This window comes from Chanos chanos, chromosome 10 (genome assembly GCF_902362185.1).
Source record: "Chanos chanos chromosome 10, fChaCha1.1, whole genome shotgun sequence".
NCBI lineage: Eukaryota > Metazoa > Chordata > Actinopteri > Gonorynchiformes > Chanidae > Chanos > Chanos chanos.
Genome location: NC_044504.1, coordinates 31,875,913 through 31,896,626, shown reverse-complemented (window position 1 = coordinate 31,896,626; position 20,714 = coordinate 31,875,913). Strand labels below are relative to the sequence as shown.

Below are 20,714 nucleotides of genomic sequence, written 5' to 3'. Positions count from 1 at the left end.
AGTGTTCTCAAATATGCAATTCATCTCAGTGTGTGTATCATAAATCACATTTTCCTCTGCTTTTGCAACCATGTTGATGTTAAATTGATAACAGAATCATTCAATATTCAGATAAAAGCTACATTTTATAACTGCTTCAGAGAGATACACATAGGATTTGAAATATCCTTATGCTTATGTAATATAGATTTTTATTAGGTTCAATTACAGACCGTAATAACTTTGTTGATTGATATCTGGTAGTACATCAAATAGCTTAAAATTTCATAACATGACTGCACAAAAACAAGAAACTTACTAAGAAAGCTTAAGGCAATCAGCTTTAGCATAGCCTGAACCTATAGTTTACATAAAGAGTTATGGTTCTTCGCTGAAAGAAAAGAGGAGAAATTTACTTGAAATGAAAGCGAATGAAATGAAACGTTACTCATATGTAAAAACCAAATAATCTCGTGAAATCATTTATAATTACAAACTGTGACATGCTGGTCACCTAGTCACAGTAGCAGAACTTGCAGCTATTTTGTTGGAACCCCAGTAACTGCTCTTTGTAGCCGTATTCCTATTTTAAACATTCTACATGGGAATATGCCATAAACAGTATAAGTTAATTATGTAAGATTAATTAAAAGGTAATTCACCTCAGCCATGCCTGAGAAGATTGCTACAAAGGCACTACCAAAACTCTGTATGTAGAGGAATATCCAAAAATGTATCTTTTTAATTTTTCTTTAAAAAAAAAAAGACTTCAATTTTAATTTTAAACCTTCAGAAATATTGTTTAGAGCCCTTTTTAATTAAACTTAACATAAAGAATTTCATTTGCAGTGACACGCTAGGACTACCGCAAAGAACTCCCAGGTATTACCATATGAATGGCACATGCAGAGTCTGCACTTCATGTGCACTATATATACCTAGTGTTGTCTTCAAAATGATGAGCTGAGGCAGCAAAGCACAAACAACCCAGTACAAAAATGGGGAAGGTAAACATTTATTTTGAATAATGTAGTTGTATGACTAAATGCAATGTAACCATTGTATACTTTGAATATTGTAGTAGTCTTTTCCCTCTAAGGTTTCTGTGTGCTTTGGAATGAACATTTTCAGCAAATGTGACTACACATTTTAGATTCATTATTTGAGCATATTTTGGACATCAAAGCAACTTCTAATTTCAGGGTTTTATTTGTGACAGATTATTTTCTATGAGCATAAGAACTTTGGAGGTCGCCATCATGAGTGCAACGGCGATTGTGCTGATCTGCGCTCCTACTTCAGTTGTTGTAACTCTATCAAGGTGGAGAGCGGCTGTTTCATGATTTATGAACAGTCTGACTACACGGGTAATCAGTACTTCTTGAAGAAAGGAGACTACACTGAATATCATCTCTGGATGGGCTCAAACGATTCTGTATGCTCCTGTTGCGCGATTCCCACGGTAAGATAACTAAATATCCCGAAAGTTCCTGAAGGAGTCCATGGAATATGTAGAGTCTGAAACCATCCTGCATATGAACTGTTTAATAACAGGTGGCGGAGTCCTCCTTCAAAATCCACCTCTATGAGAGAATGGAGTTTGGAGGGCAAATGATGGACCTGACAGAAGACTGTCCCTGCCTCATGGATCGCTTCCACATGAATGACATCTTTTCCTGCAAGGTAATGACTGGACACTGGCTCTTCTATGAGCGACCAAATTTCAGAGGCAGGATGTACCTCATTAAGCCTGGAGAATACAAGAGATTCAGTGAATGGGGTGGCATTAATGCACGTGTAGGCTCCATCAAACGTATTTTGGATTACTAGATTTCACCATTCTTCAAGATCTACCCACTCAAGTTCTACTCACAGCATGAGAATACTGAAGACAGCCCTCCTTCTAAGGATTTCAACTTAGACAGGATGAAATCTATGTCACAACAAGTAAAACAGAAATAATATTAGAAATGGTATGCCTCTATAAAAAATGAACAATGAAATGTAAAATATATGCAAAAGAACAATTTGATAATCTAACATGTAAATGGAACATTGAATGTAATACATATCTGTAATTGTCAAGTCAGAACAGACAATAGAAAAATTGCACTGCTAAAGTTTCCCATCAAACTTAAAAGGAATCCGACAGAGATTACTAATGCAATATTAGTGACGATGGAGAGCTACATTTTATGGATTTATGTTAAAATCTCAGCTGTTTGTCATGCTGAGTGAAAATCAATGTAAATATACTCTGTGGATTACATAGCTGTGTTCATATGAATTATACCGTGTGTAACTTATACTTTAGTGAGCCTCAGGTGCTGTGAGATATGTTTGTTTCAGTAATAATGCAGCTTCAGAATCTGCAGTGAATATATCGCTGTTTTGTTTATTCCGTATCTACAGAGGCCTTTTGGTGTATGAAACAGTAAAAATATGTTTGCAGTTACAGTGTAAGTAAAGGGTTACTAATATTATTGTATAAACAGGACAATAAAGTTAAATAAAAAATGAAATTATATGTTTACTGTTGTTGTTAGCATTTTTTGTCTGGCTATGTTTATACAGTTTTAGATATAAACATAATTTTCAAAATTTTAACCACATGCACAAACCTATACGACAACTAATCAGTATGCAAAATATTTGTATTTGCTGAAATCGGTATCACATGGCAAAGGATTTCGGTTCACCAGCAACAGAAAATTTGTGAGCATGACCACTGAACATGTCAACACATGATAGATGATATAGTATGACACCTAATAGAAAAGTTTATGCATGGCCCGATTCCGTTCAACATAATCTTGCTAAAATGTTCACTGCACCACAAAATGAAAAGATTCATGGAGAAATGCACGTCCTTCACATTTTTGCCAGGGGGAATAAAATTAGTTTTTTGAAATTAAAGAGAGCTTGAATTTATGAGAAAGTTGTGGGGGTAAATTGTTTCATGGATACATAATGTGTGTAAGCTTATCTATATAAACAGCAGAAAAACCCCCAAAGCATTTTAGTTTTTTTCATTTCAATTGAAAGTGTTTTTTTTTAAGCATCACAAATGAAAATCGCTGAAACCACACTGGATTGACTGAGAAGCCCATAATAAATATGACAATGATATATTTTGCTGATGCCATGCTATGGTACATGGTAGTTTGTTCTCTTAATTGTGGCAAATGTAGGGAAAGTGTCCCAGAACAATAATCTGTCACTCACTGGAACCCAGTCAATGATATCTAGATTGTTTCATCGCACCCACTACCTCCACCCCATGCTACATGTTGGATTTATCTGAATAACAATACTTTGTGCTGTGCAATCACACTGCTGTTTTTAGATTTGAGAAAAGACAGTGCCAGTACTATCTGCCAGTTCAGAATAATTACCCAGCTCAACGCAAACATGATTAGTGAAAAGGTGGGCTTGAACTTTACTGTCTAGTAACGACCAGCTGTGTTGATTCATCACTACAGTAAGTGCATCTTATATCCATAGAATGAAAACAAGAAATCACAGTGTAAATTGTCTTGCCAAATTTTGTTCAAGGGATATATATTGTTAATTCATGAACTGATTTTTCTTAATGTTCCTGTTGCAGCATTATTCTTCTGGTTTGAATTGTCTTTTCTTAGGACAAGAGAGTTCATGGCTGCTTTCCTGGCTGCCACAGCAACCATGTAGACCCACCCTCCTAATATGATTACTTTAACCTAGTTCTTTAACAGAGAGGGTATTTCATGTTCTATGACTAATCAGACCACACTGGCCAGCAGTACATCTTGAGGAGGGCAAAGAATCAGTCATTGATTCTATAATTGGAATCAGTGACTGAATTAAATCCTGTTACCATATCTTTATGGTGAGTTCCTAGTTGATAAGATCCCAAAACAGACACTGCTTGATTAATCAGTGACAGTTTTTAAATGGAGAATAGTGCAAGTTTTACTAGGCAGCGATGGCTTGCAGTTAATGTATGAACAACTCAAAAAAAGGAAAAGAATGCACTACCTCAGGCCTGGAGAATACTATAGCAAGAACTACAGCAACCGGGGAAGAATGAGTACAAGATTGGGATTGTTACAGAGAATCACTGATATCAGTTGGAGTCTTCTGGAACTTGGAACTTCTGTTCAGCTACAAATAAATGACTATATTTAAAAACTCCATTTGTTTGCTATGATTTTTGTTCCCTTTTCTGTTTAAGGAATTTAATATGAAGTGCAAGAAAGCTGTATGTATAAGTGATAAATTTCCACTAGATTAAATTTTTTCTAACAGTAAATATTGCATGACGAAGTACATACTATGGGGAATTTGCATCAAGGTTATTATTTGAATTTAACCAATGTTTAACATAAGGAGGAAGTCCTTAAGAGTGAAGCTGTTCTGGTGAACTTATGATAGAGCAAATGAAAATGAAAGTTTTCTATATCTTATCTCTTTGCCTGATACCCAGAACAGAAATGACCTCCTGTCATGGACTTTCAACGCAGTTTACCAAATGCAGGCATGGTGATCAACAGACTGGAAAACATGTGAAATGAAGCTGTAAATGTGGCTACAGTAAATCACAGTCTATCCCCCTACAGTATGGTTACTTCTGGCAGAGCAATGAGTGACTTCCCTGGCCCATCTCACGCCCCTGGTAGGATTTGGTACGTTCAGTGTGGCTCAATTTATCCGTACCATGACAGTCAAAGAAATGTACGATCCTGCTGACTGTAGAGCCCATTGAATCCTTGACATGACAATGCTGAAAGCCTCATGAATATCCATAGAGAAGCTTATACTTTCAAGCTTTCTAATCTTGGTGGAGGGAGTCACAGCGATTAAAGCAAAGTGATAGGGACTAAGTCAATGCGAGAACCATCATACAGATATCAGTTCAGCCTCCAAATATCTTCCCTCTGTGGCTTTGGATCTGTGGTGTGAGTGGATATAGAACCTGCTTTACATCAATATGCCATCATCGTACCATGTCTGTACCCGGGGGGGTGAGAACTTGTTCCTTTGACTTCTGTTATTTTCAAAATATAACACCCTCTTATAACTCATAAAATATCACATTGTACTGAGGATCAAATATTGCGTGCATGCAAAACTGAGTAATAAAGGAAAGGAAAAAAAGAAAAAAAACATAACTGTATGTAGCTTACAATTTTGCCACTTACTCTGTAGCAAAATTAGACAGTAATGATCTAGATTTCAATTTCCTGCTTTCATCAGAATTACTGAGAGAAAAATGGGAAATAGATGATAAATTTGTAGAAAATGTAGTAATTGAAGGTAAATCCAGTTGTTCATCTATCAGCACCCTTAAAGAGTTAGTGTAAATTCTAGGAACATGTAAAGGCTTCTTTGAAAAAAAGAAGGCAGGATTAAATGAAGTGACATAGTTTAACTGACAATAGTACGCTCCTCTCAAAAAATGCTTGTGACATTTTTAAAACTTTTTAAAACATTATTTCACACAATGCATTTGCCATCTGAAGTGCGCTAAAGACATAGCTTGGAATATACACACTTATAAACACACGTTTATAGAAATGTTTTTGAGAGTGAGACTTGGATTATATGAGTGTGAGAGAAAATTCTGCATATTAGCTATTTTGTAGACAAGACTTTGATCCTAATTCTTTTGTCCAGGTCAGAGATCAGTGTTTCATGCTTTACGAGAACTGTCATGGGTCGAGGACTTCAGGCCTGCTACTTGGCTAACAAAAAGTGTCCATAAAGTTTGTGCAGTCTAACATTTAGTAATAGGTTAGAGTAACTTAATGAGGGCATGAGATTCATTTTTGGGACATAATAGTAATTTTATAATATTTGATTTTTTCTTTAATATAAAATTATTTAAAGTAAAAACACAGGGGAAAATGACAAAATAAACATAACACAAAGATATACGTCCCAAAGATTTATCGATAGATTTAGGATACTTAAATTCAAAGATATCTCTCTGATATGTACAGTATCCACACTAGGTTTGTAGAAACAGGTATGGCTTTATTTTGTAAATTTTCTACATGTTGTAGAAACAGCATGAATGCTTTGAAAAGGCACTGTTTTGCATTATATGGACTGAAAACACAGATGAGAGAGGATGTTGAATGACAGTCCAGTCTGTTACACAACATATTTAATGCAGAAGGGATGTTCCATACTGTTCTGCATCTATTGTTCTACATGTGCAGATACCATACTAGTCTTTTCCTTTGTCCATGCATGTCAAAACACCAAAACAGTAATCATTTATGCTTTTGCAAATACAAATCCATATTTCTGAACCAATATTGTGCTCTAACAAAAAGGTAAACATGTGCCTCTACCCTGACTTATAACTGTGTGTTCATTTGAATAACAATGCTTTGTTTGTCAAGAGGTAGTATAAAAAGCTCAAAAACATGTGGAATCTCTCCAGCGGAGACCATGGGCAAGGTAGGATTTTTTGGCCCCACCTGTGACATTCTGAGCGACGTGTACTACTGCACAATCCTGTTTATCCACTGTCTTGTTTGAGTGCTGTCATTCCCTTGCTATGGGGCCACAGAACTGAATGTTGTAACTGCTCCATTTCACAGATTATCTTTTACGAGGACAGGAATTTTCAAGGTCGTAGTTATGAGTGCAGTAATGACTGCACAGACCTTCACTCTTACTTCAGCCGGTGTAACTCAATTCGGGTGGAGAGTGGATGTTTCATGATCTATGAGCGCCCAAATTATATGGGTCACCAGTACTTCATAAAAAGGGGTGAATATCCTGACTACCAAAGATGGATGGGTTTTAGTAGCTGTATCCGATCCTGCCGTGTCATTCCAGCAGTAAGTAACTCTACTAACAGCTTCAAGAGCAAAACAAAGACACCACGATAAAAGCACCGTACAGTTTAAATACTCACTGTATAATCACTATGAGAAGAAGAAGAAAAACTTTGTGGAGGGATGGGGGGTGTACAGTTTCATAACACTCTAACAAAAATCAGAATGAGTCAGTTGCAGTGTTCTGCTTTATTTTGAAACAACAACAACAACAACAACAACAATAACAACAACAACAAAACAACAACGAAAAAGTGTATTTGTAGCTAATTTCAAAATGTCACTCTCTTACAGTACAGGGGTTCATACCGGATGAGGATCTATGAAAAGCCTGATTTCAGTGGTCACATGATGGAGTTTATGGATGACTGCCCATGTGTGTCTGACCGTTTTCACCACCGCCATGTTTACTCCTGTAATGTAATGAATGGTTACTGGATCTTCTTCGAGTATCCAAACTACAGGGGCAGGCAGTACTTCCTGAGGCCTGGGGAGTACCGGAGATATCGGGACTGGTGTGCCACCTGTGCCATCGTGGGCTCTTTCAGACGGGTCACTGAATTTTAGCCATGTTCCTTGCACTTCTTGTAAATAAATGCTTTCATTATTAAAGATGTTTGAGTTTTTAACTATTGTGCATTATTTTTTTTAAATTTAAATGATCCAAATAAATGCAGTACATCCTAAGTTTTCAGCTGTCTTCACGTATTTGCATGGAACTCTTTCAGGAGTGCACTTCATTACAAGCATTATGTTTGAATGCAGAAAAGCAGTAGGGGCGAAAACTGAAAAATGATAACGTGTTTGTTATTCGTGAGCAGATGAGCAGATAAAACACATGGGAAATTTAAACTGTAATTAAATTTAAATAAAAGAAAAATTAAAAAAGGGTTTTTTTAACCTTGTGCTATTAAAAAAAGGCAACAAAATGACCTCAGTGACCTCATGTTTGGGAAGAGTAGAGGAACTGAAATGAAAACTGAAGTGAAAAAAATGAAAGAGCATCTGTAATTCATAAACTCAGGCAAAACAGCTTAAATACACCAACATGTCCACTAAGCATGTTTTAATATATAACACAAAGAAAATATAATTTCCATGAAATAAAATTCAAAATACTTAATCAAAAAAGAGATATTATGCTGTAAAAAGTCAATCAAATAACTGCTGAAAGACTGAGAAATGTCTTGCAAAACATAAATAATAGTATATGACTTCTCTCTGAGTATTCTAGCTATGCTGTCCCTCCAAGCCATTAACAGACATTATTTCTGGTTCAAAACAATGGAAATACAGTGTAGAATTTTAACCTGTTTATTATGTTTCCATGTATGTTTCTGTGTATGTCAAAGGAATATGTTGCCATGCAAACTGTAAAGGAGACCATTTAAGCATCACATAACTAGGATTGCATTAATATTCACCCATATTGCATTAATACCCCCCCCCCCCCAAAAAAAACCCCTTGTCTTGTATCTGTGTTTGTCAAAGTATTCCAGGGGCGCAATACGAAGGGGTAAATTGACGCTCAGTCTTATTGTGATCTCTGCTCATGAGGTATTAGAAATCCAACTGATGCACTGATTGTACGTTGCTTTGGCTAAAAGCGTCTGCCAAATAACAAAATTGTAAAATTGTAAAATTGCAACCGGACCAAAGCTCATAATCTGTATAAATGGCCTAATAATTTTCTGTCTTTACAATTTTTTATTTATTATTATGACAATTTTTCTTTTGAAAAGTTGATTCTGTTCTATTTATTACTGATTTATTGTTTTGTTTTCATAAAGTTATCATAAACTGTGCCATTTGTCATCTTTTTTTGTGAGGTGTAACTGCACTTTACCTACTGAAAGCACAAATTAAAATAAAATATAAATTAAATAACTGAAACAAATGTGTTTAGGTGTAAACTTAACATTTCATACAGAAATACACCCTGAGTGACTAAAATAAAGACATATTCCTTATAACTACAGTTAGTAAATGGTACTATTTTCCAGGTGATATGATAATCTATAAATGTAACGTGAGTACATTACACTGCAGGAAATGCTTCTCAAAAATATTGTAATTACTGCTATTGTAATAAGGTCTTTATGTCCATGGCGATTTGACAGTACGCACAGAACATTCGCACCTCCGAACACAAAACCACTGTTTATATTCTAACAGACAATACATATAAAAGCTGCCAGAAATGTATGGATGAATACCATTGTTACAGTATATTAGCTCTGTTCAGCAGAAGCCATAGTGCTAATTCATCAGCTTTGGAGATTTGAATAACAACACAACATGGCCCCTGGGATTTGGTATAAAAAGGACACCCAAGTACAGGATTAGTACAGCGAGCTGAAGCACTGTAAATCACCAAGATGGGCAAGGTAATGGTACTTCCTGAAATGTTTAACATTGTTTTCATGAGCACATTATACTTACGACTTAATGTTTTGCTCTCCGTATATTATTTATGATATGAATGTACATTCACTTTCGGCTATAATCACTGATACAACAACTACAAAACAATGAAATATCAGCATTGATATCTACCACTAACATACTGAACTGAATTGGATAATAATTTCTATCGCTGCTGAAGCTGATGGAATGTTAACTGACATGGAATGTTAACTGATGGAATGTCAGTGTGTTTTTATGTACATTTTAAAGTCAGCAAATGACTAAATTAATTGTTTTAGACATTCATTTGATTTCACCACAACTTTAATACTGCAATTTTCCATGAAGTAGTAAAGACATGGTTCTTCTCTCTGTTAGATCACCTTCTACGAGGACAGAAACTTCCAGGGTCGCTCATATGAGTGCATGAGTGACTGCTCAGATATTTACTCATACCTGAGCCGCTGCAGCTCCTGTAGGGTGGACAGTGGTTGCTTTATGGTCTATGAGCGCCCTAATTACATGGGCAACCAGTTCTTCCTGAGGAGGGGCGAGTACCATGACATGCAACGTTTGATGAGCATGGGCATGATGTTTGACTCCATCAGGTCCTGTCGCATGATTCCCCACGTAAGAAACTCTCTTTAACTTGAGCTTGTCCCAGACTGCTACACTTTTTTATTTATTCATTTATTTATTTATTTTTAGCTAAATGCTGTATTATCCCATAAACTGCATGGAGGGATTTGGACAAATTCATTTAAGAACTTATGTGAACATGAAGCTCCATATGTTGCGTACTATTGTACTATTGCGTCCACTAATGTAGTGGTTGATAATTTTCTTATGTCAACATGTAAACAGTAACTGCACCTGGTAAAATACTCTATCCAACTTTACCACTGTATTTCAACAGCAAATATTTTTCAAAAAAAAAAAAAACTCCCTGCAACATCAACAGAAAATGTAAAATCTTTATTTTGTCCCAACAGCACAGAGGATCCTACAGAATGAGGATCTACGAGAGGGAGAACTTTGGTGGTCAGATGTATGAGCTGATGGACGACTGTGACTCCATCATGGACCGTTATCGTATGTCTGAGTGCATGTCCTGCAATGTGATGGATGGTCACTGGCTCATGTACGAGCAGCCCCACTACAGAGGCAGGATGTATTACTTCAGGCCTGGAGAGTACAGGAGCTTCAGGGACATGGGATTCAGCAACATGAGATTCATGAGTATGAGGCGCATCACTGACATCTGCTAATTAATGTACAGTTTTCTGAAGATGATGATAATAAACTGTAGCAAAAATTATTTGTGCCATGTCTTTGTGTCATTTTCTTACTTGTAATCTCTCCTCTAACAATTCCAAATACGTCCAAAATGTTAATTCTAGAATATTTTCTTACTTGTTCATTTTGACATTATCCAAGACTATGGTCCAAGAACCACTAATGTTTTTTTTTTTGCCTTGATAGAGAAAACTTCACTGGAAAAATCATTATTTAAAAAAACATTTAGAACAATACGTAAAAAGCTTAAAAAAAAAATCATTTTTAAGGATTTTAAAGCATTTTTTAATGACGAATGTCAGTTGCTCATAAATGCCTTGCATATGTATATAAATCTCAATTAGCATAAAAAACATACATCAGGTTTTGGTCTTAAACTTGATAATGATCCGATATTAAGCAGCACACCATAGGGATTACTAGAGAGAGACTGCTGAAAAAATTCAGGGTATTTGAAAAGAGGTAATGTTTGCCTTTAATTGGTAATACTGTGACCAACTTCAGATATTAAAAATTACATATAATTATAACTTGACTGTAACATTCAAATGTTATATATCCTATTAATGTTACCTTGGTTCTTCATCAAAAGGCCACCATTAATGTTACCTTGGTAACATTAATGGTGGCCTTTTGATGAAGAACCTCTCTGGACAGATCTCAATTACCTCATTCCACAAGTAATGCTTTCTATACAGCAAATTATAATATTATTTTACATTATATTTGTCCATGATGCAAACATCTTAGTTAAATCATTGTAACAATTTCTGCTACAACTGGCTTTGTGCAAAGCATGTAGCAAGCAAAAGACACATGCCTACGCATGGTCCTTGGCACTTGTAGCTTTTGCTTTTACCTAAAAACAAATACTGGCAAAGAACATACTCATGAATACTGAAATGTTTCTGATATTTTTCTTATGTAGGTATTACGATCACAGTTGCATCCATACATGATGCCAAATCGCTTTGCGAAAGCTTTCATTCAGTAGGAATTCCTATGTATCAGTTGTAAAATATTAACACCATAAATGTTTATCTCAAATTGCCAATTACTGACAGCATCTTGTATGTTCATATGTTGGTGAAACGTTTTCACATTCACTCTCATTTTCAGGTCACCTCATCTACGGCTGCCTGCAGGTTGCTGAGTGGCCAAAGCTAGGTCATTGACTTGTTTACAGTTAAAGGAAATTCTGGACCACAGCTTTAGGCTGGTGGTACATTGTCTGATGTGACAGACAACACTTATTTTGAAAACAGAGTACCTGCTTATCATAGTTGAACATATCTGTGAACTCAGTTAAACTTCAAATACTGCCTCTCTTTTCAAATTTTTGACTGGATCCAGCTCTGCTGGTATTGTAAATGAATGAAATCACTGGACATTAATTGTGACTTTCATTGCAAACATACATGAAGCAATTTATCATTTGGTTATAACTGTGTAAGATCTCAAAGTTTGCAAATATTAGCATCCTTCACAATCTAAACAATACTAGCAGATGTTGCAGTTGAAATACTGTCCAGATATCCTTGTCTTTCCTCACTCATAAGTATAAAGTGTGTTTGTAGACCTTGCCTCTAGTTATGAATAGGATTATCTTCTTAGATCCAATGCCGGGGGGTGGGATGTCTTTGACTGACTTAAAAGCAAGTGAAACAAGAACATATTGCTAATTATTGTGATAATTAAAAATGATCAAGTAATAGGTGAAGCATATTTTGTAATTTGTAGGTGATATGAACCCAATCACGATGCACAACACATTAAGAGCAGGTTTAGACAGTTAGAAAGAACAAAAAGAAAATTCAATACACAGTTTGGTGAAATACCATGAAGACAAGACATCAACCATGTCTGATTAGAAGTCCATGATCTTAAGAGTTAAATTAATTTTTCATGCTTTTTTCTGGTTTTGTGTGGGCGTATATATATATATATATATATATATATAGAGAGAGAGAGAGAGAGAGAGAGAGAGAGAGAGATAGTTATATAGATAGATATAGATAGATATTCATCAAGTTAATCTTAGTTTGAACTTATCACCGTTTTCAAGCTTGGATCAGAAGGAAAGAGGGGATTTTGTTCTAATCTGATCCAAGAGATTTTGGTCTTCTGATCTTTTGAATCAGAAGGCAACAGGGATTTTGGTCTAATCTGAAATGCATCCTTCATGCATGCATGAGCATTTCCTATAAACACAATATGTGCACCCCTAAAAACTTTCTGTATCTGTTTAAGCATTTGTGATGTGAACTTTAGTGAACATTGGAGAGAGTAATGGAGGATTCGTGGTTTGAATTTTGTTTTATTTACTCAACAATTTTAGATTATGATGATTGGATCCATTCAGCTGGAGTAAGTAATGCGTCTGATAGAACCGATTCTTGGGCTCAAAGCACCCCAGTCGCTGTACCTCCTATACTCGCCAGGCCTTAGGAGGTACTGTCTACCTCTGTAATGTGGGTGCTCATAGAAGATCCAGTATCCGTCATGCACATTGCAGGAGTGGATGTCATTGTAGTGGAAGAGATCATAGAGGGATGGACAGTCCTCAGTTAACTCCAACATTTGACCAGCAAAGTCAGGGCGCTCAAAGATTCTCATTCTGTATGATCCCTGATGCTGAAGGTTGGAATATGGTTAGAAATTTTCAGCAAAACTTCATCAGCTATAGGAAACTATAATGAAAGCTTTATTAATGAAGTTAAAAAAAAAGAAAAGAAAAGGAGAGGGAAGGAGAACAATAAGTATACTTACTTCGGGAATCATGCGACAGGACCTGACACAATCATTGAATCCCATCCATCGTTGGTAGTCAGGATATTCTCCTCTGGGGAGAAAGTACTGGTAACCCATAAAGTTTGGGCGCTCATACACCATCCAGTGTCCACTTTCTACTTGAATGGAATTGCAGCGACTAAAATGGGAATGTAGGTCTGCACAGTCACTGCTGCACTCATAAGAGCGACCCTGGAAATTCCTGTCCTCGTAAAAGATAATCTAAAATTGAAAAAATTGTTAGTAGGTTAATATGAAGCATTAGTCATATGTTTGAAATAGCCAAAGGGTTCTCTTCTTTTGTCTATTCTTTTCATTTTTTTCATTGTCTTTCTCAAAACTTCTTTCCCTCCTTTTAAAAGTCACAAACAGACACAACAGATGAATAGCAGAACAACAGGCCCTACCTTTCCCATTGTGTTGAATAAGTATGGTCACACTGCAACACTGTGTTAGGCTGGGTGGGCCCTTTTATATACTCCAGGGAAGCAAACATTATCAGTAACATCAATTAACTTCAGATGTCAGCTCTTTTGAAAAGAATGGAGCTCTGCCAAATAACAAAAGGTATTTGTATTACTTGTCAGCAGAGTAAACTGTCTTTTTGTCACTATTACAAAGGCTAGAATGGTGCTTGTTAACCCCTCACATGAACATGTACATTTGCCAACAACTGATTCTAATGGGATGGTTAAAATATATTGTAACATTGATACGTTCTTATCAATGTGAGGAGTTGGCACTTTGGCTACAACAAAGTACCCCTCCTCTTCTGTGCATATTCACACACAACCTTTTTGTTCTGTGTACAAACATCAGGACCTATCCATGGCAGATACAGGTTAATGCAGCCAAAATGAATTGCTGTTTTAACTCAAGTGTGATGGATTTTACACAGAGTGTTTACAACTAGCAATACTGCTTCAAGTCCTGGTGAAGTTAGAAGATCAAGAGCCTTAAACAAGGCATGTGCTACTGGACCTTTTTTCTTACATTTGCTTTATAGTTCCTTATTTTGACATGACACTTTTCTTGGAGAAATCTCATTAAAATGTTGGGGTTCATGTCATAATACGTTAAAAAAAAAAGTCCAAAAAAAAAAAAAAAAGAATTTGCATTTTTATTGCCAGTACTCTATTTATTCTGAAGTACTTACCTTGATGGATAATTATCTTATCAACAGATATCTCTGCAGATGCAAATGTTGAGTTTCATCAAATAAGGTCTTGCTTTATCACCACTACTCATATTGAACTGCTATGATTTAATTTAAGTGAACATACATAGTTTTCTGCACAGACTAGCAGTTTTAAATTCCTAAATCATTTCTGGAGCTTTTATATGTATTGTCTCCATTTTTTAATATATTTTTTTCTTATATATATTTTTTAAATAAAGAAAACCATCAATAAAAATGTAAATTTACATCATACAAAAATGTAAGAAGAGTTCATGTTTCTATGATGTAGATTTTTAAGTAATTCTATTATTTTCTTCACTAAGAGTAAGAACAGAGTTACCTACATTAAATTACATTAAAATACATTAAAAACAATAAATTCATCAAATTGCAGCACAGCACTAAAAGGTCAGACATGGAAGTCATTTTTGCCTGATGTTTTCAATTTCCTATCAAAAGATTTCAAAATTATTGATTTATCTAAGGTTCTTTGATGATGTGCAATTTTGAGTGTTTTAAACTTGTTGCGGCCAATAAGGTCATGATGACCTCTCTATATATGTAAGTCCTTTTTAAATGAAGGGCATGGGTCAAATGGTCTTTTGTTGCATTTCCTAGCCTTGATGTACAATATACAATACATTTCACAAGGTGAACTGGTATTTCACTACTTTTCCATTAAAGCAATTTATCCAACTTCAAATGAACTTGTAAATACAAATCAGTTGTTTGACACATGACATTCAAATCAGTATAAGGCCCATAATCTAATCCATGATTATCCTTGATCGCAAATAGTATGGGCCATGTGTTCCTGGGTGTCAGTGCATGAACCTTTGGGATAGTTATCTTTCTTTGCAGTCTGCTTTCTGTCATGCAAAGACACTTTGTCATACTTACTGTACTCAATACATCTGTTTAATCCACAGATTTTTATAAGAAATGTTTCAGTCAAATATTCATAAACTACATGCATATGAGAGAAAAATGCTGTTCCCAATTTTGAGGTAGGATAAAAGTCAACCTTAGATACAGCTGAGCACAAGGTCTGTGGGCACTATGTTTGATATATTCAAAATATAAATACACACACATACACGCACATTCCCATCTATCCTTTATCCATAAAGATATTCGTTTGCATATGACCTATTTTCACCTAAAGAAAAAGACTGGAGTGGATGGGAAGTCCAAAAAGATCAAAAGCACAACAGTAGTTCCAAAAAAATTTGAATTGTTTTGTTATAAAAAGATGTTATTCAGCCAAATATTTGTTGAATGCAATCACCGGGGAAAAGGAGCTGCACATCAGACTCATTTCAATACCTTAAAAGACCCAGGTTAATTGAAGATGTTCAACATATTTTGACAAATACATTTAATTTTCAATAAGTTTACATTAGGCTGCCACATCCAGCAGCCCATCTCCATGAAAACCACCTGGGACAAAGCAGGCCATGAATGCTCTCTCATTTTTATGAGGTGTCCATTATGGTGACGTGAACATTTGCAGTGGAGGGAAACCACTGACCTGATGACACATCTCTTAGCAAAAAAATGTGATTAGATATTTCATATTAGGCTCAAATCTATCTAAGTGTTCCACCTATTTGATGAATTCTCATCATTTTTACCAGCAGAGACTGCCACATTGTGTGTCAAATACATTGTTGTAGATGGGAACACAGATTTGAAAAAGCCAAGCAGCAGCACATCAGCCACTGAAAGCAAATACTATCACTAACTTTATCTTGTTCTTTTCTCACCATGAGTTTTTTATACATGAGCTAAAAGATCTAACCACCAAGGTGAAAGCAGACAGCCGCATTCCTCTGAGAAAGGGTGCTAAAAAGTTTTTTTGTTGTTGTTTTTTTTTCAGCCTGACTTTTTTTTTTTTTGGTAAACCTATTGGAAATTAACCATTGAAAGAAGGACCACAAAGTCATGATATGTAGCTGCAACTACAACAAAGCATAAAAAATACATGCTATAGATTTATAAGTTTAGTGCACTTTTACATAGAATTACAATGTCAGTGCTATGAGTATGTTTGATACAGCCTAGAGGTATAGACAATGCTGTTCATCTCTAATCTGTGCTAAGGAACATTTATGAACAACGATAATTAAATAACTTGGTGAGACCCTCCTCTTTAGTTCAATTTTCATCTCAAGTTCAATTGCTGCTTAGGTACATTTATTCATTAAACGCTTAAATTATGTTAAAGAACTTGTAGCCCACTTCTCATTTTTTGACTGAAGCATATAAGCTCTCAAAAACACATTTTTGAGGCTATTTTCAGCTACATGCTGAAAATATTAGTTTTCCCAAATCACAACTGGTTAGAACTTCCCAAGTTACTGAGTTAGTCTTAGGTGATCTGGGGCTCCCCTAACTAGTTCATCTGCCACATGCACTGCAGAACAATCCCTGTTAAGGAAGAACTTAGACTGTGAGATTGGATAAAAAAGTTTGAGTTAATAAATCCATTGTTATTACACATTTAAAGTTTTGAAGCAAAATTTCAACATCACTCATCATAAGGGAACTGTTATTTCTGAACTGAGAAAATGGCCAATGGCCATTTTAAATGGCCAATCCACAACTGTAAGCCCTGTAAAGACAAACATATTTAAACAAAAATGTGCTCACATGTTTTTTGGGACTTTAAGACTGTTGCCCTGCCAGGTAACTCATTTACAGTTAATAAACCAGAAGGGAATGATATAAATACAAAATATATAGAAGAGGGCTAATTTTATTAGATCTTCACTTTTCCTCCATACAATACCTAATAATAGGAGTCTGTGATGCGCCTCATACTCATGAACCTCATGCTGCTGTATCCCATGTTACTGAAGCTTCTGTACTCTCCAGGCCTGAAGTAATACATCCTGCCTCTGTAGTGGGGCTGCTAATACATGAGCCAGTGGCCGTCCATCACATGGCCGGACATACAGTTGGACATGCGGTCGCGGTCCATGATGGAGTCACAGTCGTCCATCAGCTCATACATCTGACCTCCAAAACTCTCTATTTCATAGATCCTCATTCTGAAGGCACCTCTGTGCTGTTGATTGACACAAAATGATGATTATTAATCACATTTGAACATCTGATAACACTGATCCTGCAACTATACTAATCTATATATTCAGAATGGTGGTGGAGCAACACTTGTATTAAATTCAGTTTAAAATAATCTGCAGGAATCACAGAGGGACACCAGACTTTTAGAATCTACTTTTAAAATAATCTTTCTTGGTAGATGAATGTGTTTATTGAAAGTGACCTCATTGCTTATTCTTAGCATTGTTTAGTTTTCCACTTTGTCAGCATTTCATAGGTATCATGACATTTCTGCAGACCTTTGTCATACACATTTAATCTGAAACATTTAAATGTGTATGTGAATTCTAAGCTTTTTACATTTTAACTGGTAGAATTTGTCTTCAAATAAATGCCAACATGTATTCTGAACCGGCCTGTGGCACATGACTAAGTTTCAAGCTAGCAAAAAAGTATTTAAAAGAAAATCTGGGGGCTTTCTTATGATTTCCTGCTGATTGATTTACATTTGATTTGAAGTTATCATTACCAATCCGGGTAGAAATAACAATATGATAATGAGTCTCCTAACCTATAAAGACAGATTCAGTACATGTAACTTTTAATGTCATTGGCTCAATATGATAAACCATGAAATATTTTAATATGGAAATGTCCTTGTTTGTCCTTGATAAACTGGAGCTGTGAGAATAGAACTGTGGTAAAAATATTTTTTTGCATGTTACTGCTATCGCAGCTGCTAGAATTTCCCCTCAAGAATAAATAAAGTACAATATTATTTTATCTTATTAGACTTTTCTTGTTTTTTGAAAAGTCAAAATAACCATCAGAATGAACTATATCCACTTATAAATTCTTTTTTTTTTTTTTAAAAATCAATCCTTAAAGGGTTGTCCTTAAATAATTCTTATCTATGCTATCACCTGCACTTGGACTGATTCTGTTTTGCTGTAGTAAGAATCTTCTTGTCTATCATTATTACTACTATTATTGCTTAGACTGATAGCTGTAATCATTCTATTATATTTGCATGATATATGGTGAAATGTTTGGTATTAGTTTGTTGACCCATCAGTGCTTTCTTTCTCTTGGTATGGGAGGGTGTGTGTGGGCCTTTCATTCGTTTATTTACACTTAACGAATATACTGTTAACTATTTGATATTAGGTTGTTAGACCATAAAATGTTCACTATCATTCACTGTCATTTTGGCTGCGAAGAGTGATCTGGCCAAGAAGAACATTCACAAATGATATTTCACCCACTGCTTTTCACACCTACATATCCAATTCCCTGCACAATCCCTCTACCAACACCCAATGTGTTCAGCTCACAAATGCTCTGGTAACCAGTGCCTATTTTCTTCTGACAGTGTAGAAGTGTCTCAAAGAGGAATAGAACAAGTGGAGAACCATGGTATTTTCATGAATTTGCCTGCAACTATGCAGGCGACTCATCAGTGCTATAAGGTGGTGCCACTGACATTCAAACTTGGAAGCCAGTCTAATTTCCACCCAACCAGTCACCTTTCACAAATGATTTCTCTTTAAATCTATAAATAAAATTTACCAGTCTGTATTCAACTTAATTGTCTCTATATGAACAGAAATGCTATAACTGCATGCTGCCATAATCATTTCTATTGTTTTAAGAGCACTGTGAAAACAGCTGAAGAGTTTCACTACTGAAACCAAACTGTGTCACAAAACCATGCAAAAGTAATTAACTGTTCAATACCAAATGTCAGTGTTCAGATGAAAAGGAATAAAAATTGTTTACATGGAAATCATACAACAGGACCTGATGCATTCACTCATGCCCATTCGCATATAGTCAGAATACTCACCCCTCCTCGCAAAGTACTGGGTTCCCATGTAGTTTGAATGGTCATGCAACATGAAACAGCCACTCTCCATTCTGCAAGAGCGGCTGTGGCTCAGTTAAGTGGTCAACTCTGAGCAGTCACTACTGCATTCATAAGAGAGACCCTGGAAGTTCTTATCCTCGTAAAAGATGATCTGAAAACACAAAGTGTTACTGAACATCAAGCTGCAGTAATGAAACTCATGGCCTACGGTGGGGTAATGAGTTTTATGCATTAAAAAGATAAATTGTGTGTTTAGAATGAAATGTCACTTACTTTGCCCATGGCTGTAATGGCTGTCAATCTGTCTCAGGATTGCACAGTTTCTATACTGACCTCTCTCTTTTATACTTGACCTGACGACCAAAGAACATGTGTGCCTATTGTGTAAAATCCTGACTGAGCAACATAACATAGCAGCCAGTCTATACAGTACAATTCAAAGTGGCCTCTAAAGAGTTATTTGCCATTTCAAACTTTTCTGAGTTGAGGCCCATGAGTATATTGTTCCATTCAAAAGCAGAGGAGAAAATTCTTGTGCCTCTCATACAGCAGAATGAACATAGGACGCTCAATGTTTTTGTGTGTGTGTGTGTGTGTGTCAGGCGAATGAAGAAAACAGTTGGGTCAAAATAGTACAGTACTCTCTGGTTTCTCGACCACCTGTGTTATTCATTTGTTTTTTGTATATTACTGTATATTACTACTGTGTGCTGTTTTCACTCAAAACTGTTTTTGTATACTTATATTTTTAATCCTGTCAGCTGGAATTAAAAAATGACCACAAATTTGGGCGTATAAATTGCAATCTAGGCATAAAACAATTCTTCACAATTTTTGAGCACATGATTCCAACAAAAAACTCAAATTATCCACCAGCGTAAAGCAAGTTAAGTTCTGTTCCTTGTAGATGAAATTTTAACCCTCAAACTTATCTTATCACACTTTCTTATCCTGCAAAGTTTGAAGCTAATAAGCAGAGCAAATGATCAAGCCGGTTTAATTCAATTTTAAAAACTGCTAATCCATTTGAACTATCTACATGGAAAATTAAGTGAAAGGGGTGTGCCCTAATTGGGTACACCAAGATTTTTCAGCAGCTATGAGGAAAAATGTTATAAAATACTGTGTGTGTATACCAACAGTTTTGATTAATATGTGGTTAGCTCTTGGTTAGTTTGGTTAATTCATGACACTCAGATATCCATTTAGTGCATCAGCAGTCCTCTAGCGTAATGGCAATTCAAATATCCACACGCCATGAAATGAAATTTCAACTATGAGACCCAGGTCAGGGACT

General features: G+C 35.7%; 4 protein-coding genes and 1 pseudogene across 4 annotated transcripts; 3 read left to right on the top strand and 2 right to left on the bottom strand.

Moving 5' to 3' along the window:
* Window positions 1-977: 977 nt before the first annotated feature.
* On the top strand, window positions 978-1,809 carry LOC115822915 (gamma-crystallin 2-like). The gene is made up of 3 exons (XM_030786873.1): window positions 978-986; window positions 1,199-1,441; window positions 1,543-1,809. The coding sequence occupies exons 1-3, from the start codon at window positions 978-980 to the stop codon at window positions 1,807-1,809; spliced, it is 519 nt and encodes a 172-aa protein (XP_030642733.1).
* Window positions 1,810-6,392: 4,583 nt separating this feature from the next.
* LOC115823520 (gamma-crystallin M2-like) lies at window positions 6,393-7,376 on the top strand. The gene is made up of 3 exons (XM_030787578.1): window positions 6,393-6,421; window positions 6,539-6,812; window positions 7,104-7,376. Exons 1-3 carry the CDS (start codon window positions 6,393-6,395, stop codon window positions 7,374-7,376), a joined length of 576 nt encoding a protein of 191 aa, XP_030643438.1.
* A 1,808-nt stretch (window positions 7,377-9,184) lies between these two features.
* LOC115822160 (gamma-crystallin M1) lies at window positions 9,185-10,483 on the top strand. The gene is made up of 3 exons (XM_030785855.1): window positions 9,185-9,196; window positions 9,594-9,845; window positions 10,208-10,483. Exons 1-3 carry the CDS (start codon window positions 9,188-9,190, stop codon window positions 10,481-10,483), a joined length of 537 nt encoding a protein of 178 aa, XP_030641715.1. The 5' UTR covers window positions 9,185-9,187.
* Window positions 10,484-12,869: 2,386 nt separating this feature from the next.
* Window positions 12,870-13,717, bottom strand: LOC115822444 (gamma-crystallin M2-like). Its single transcript, XM_030786294.1, has 3 exons — window positions 13,709-13,717; window positions 13,281-13,523; window positions 12,870-13,145 (listed from the first exon to the last, which is right to left on the bottom strand). Exons 1-3 carry the CDS (start codon window positions 13,715-13,717, stop codon window positions 12,870-12,872), a joined length of 528 nt encoding a protein of 175 aa, XP_030642154.1.
* A 3,555-nt stretch (window positions 13,718-17,272) lies between these two features.
* LOC115822402 (gamma-crystallin M3-like) lies at window positions 17,273-19,699 on the bottom strand (annotated as a pseudogene).
* Between the last annotated feature and the right edge of the window lie 1,015 nt (window positions 19,700-20,714).

Excerpts from the sequence above, each read along its gene's own strand:
- LOC115822444 (XM_030786294.1), bottom strand. Across the intron at positions 13,146-13,280 it reads CCTGTCGCATGATTCCCGAA|CATCAGGGATCATACAGAAT; the intron begins GTAAGTATACTT and ends TCCAACCTTCAG.
- LOC115822915 (XM_030786873.1), top strand. Across the intron at positions 1,442-1,542 it reads CCTGTTGCGCGATTCCCACG|TCCTCCTTCAAAATCCACCT; the intron begins GTAAGATAACTA and ends CAGGTGGCGGAG.
- LOC115823520 (XM_030787578.1), top strand. The coding sequence starts at position 6,393 with ATGTGGAATCTCTCCAGCGGAGACCATGG. Across the intron at positions 6,422-6,538 it reads CTCTCCAGCGGAGACCATGG|AACTGAATGTTGTAACTGCT; the intron begins GCAAGGTAGGAT and ends ATGGGGCCACAG. Across the intron at positions 6,813-7,103 it reads CCTGCCGTGTCATTCCAGCA|TACAGGGGTTCATACCGGAT; the intron begins GTAAGTAACTCT and ends ACTCTCTTACAG.
- LOC115822160 (XM_030785855.1), top strand. Across the intron at positions 9,846-10,207 it reads CCTGTCGCATGATTCCCCAC|CACAGAGGATCCTACAGAAT; the intron begins GTAAGAAACTCT and ends TTGTCCCAACAG.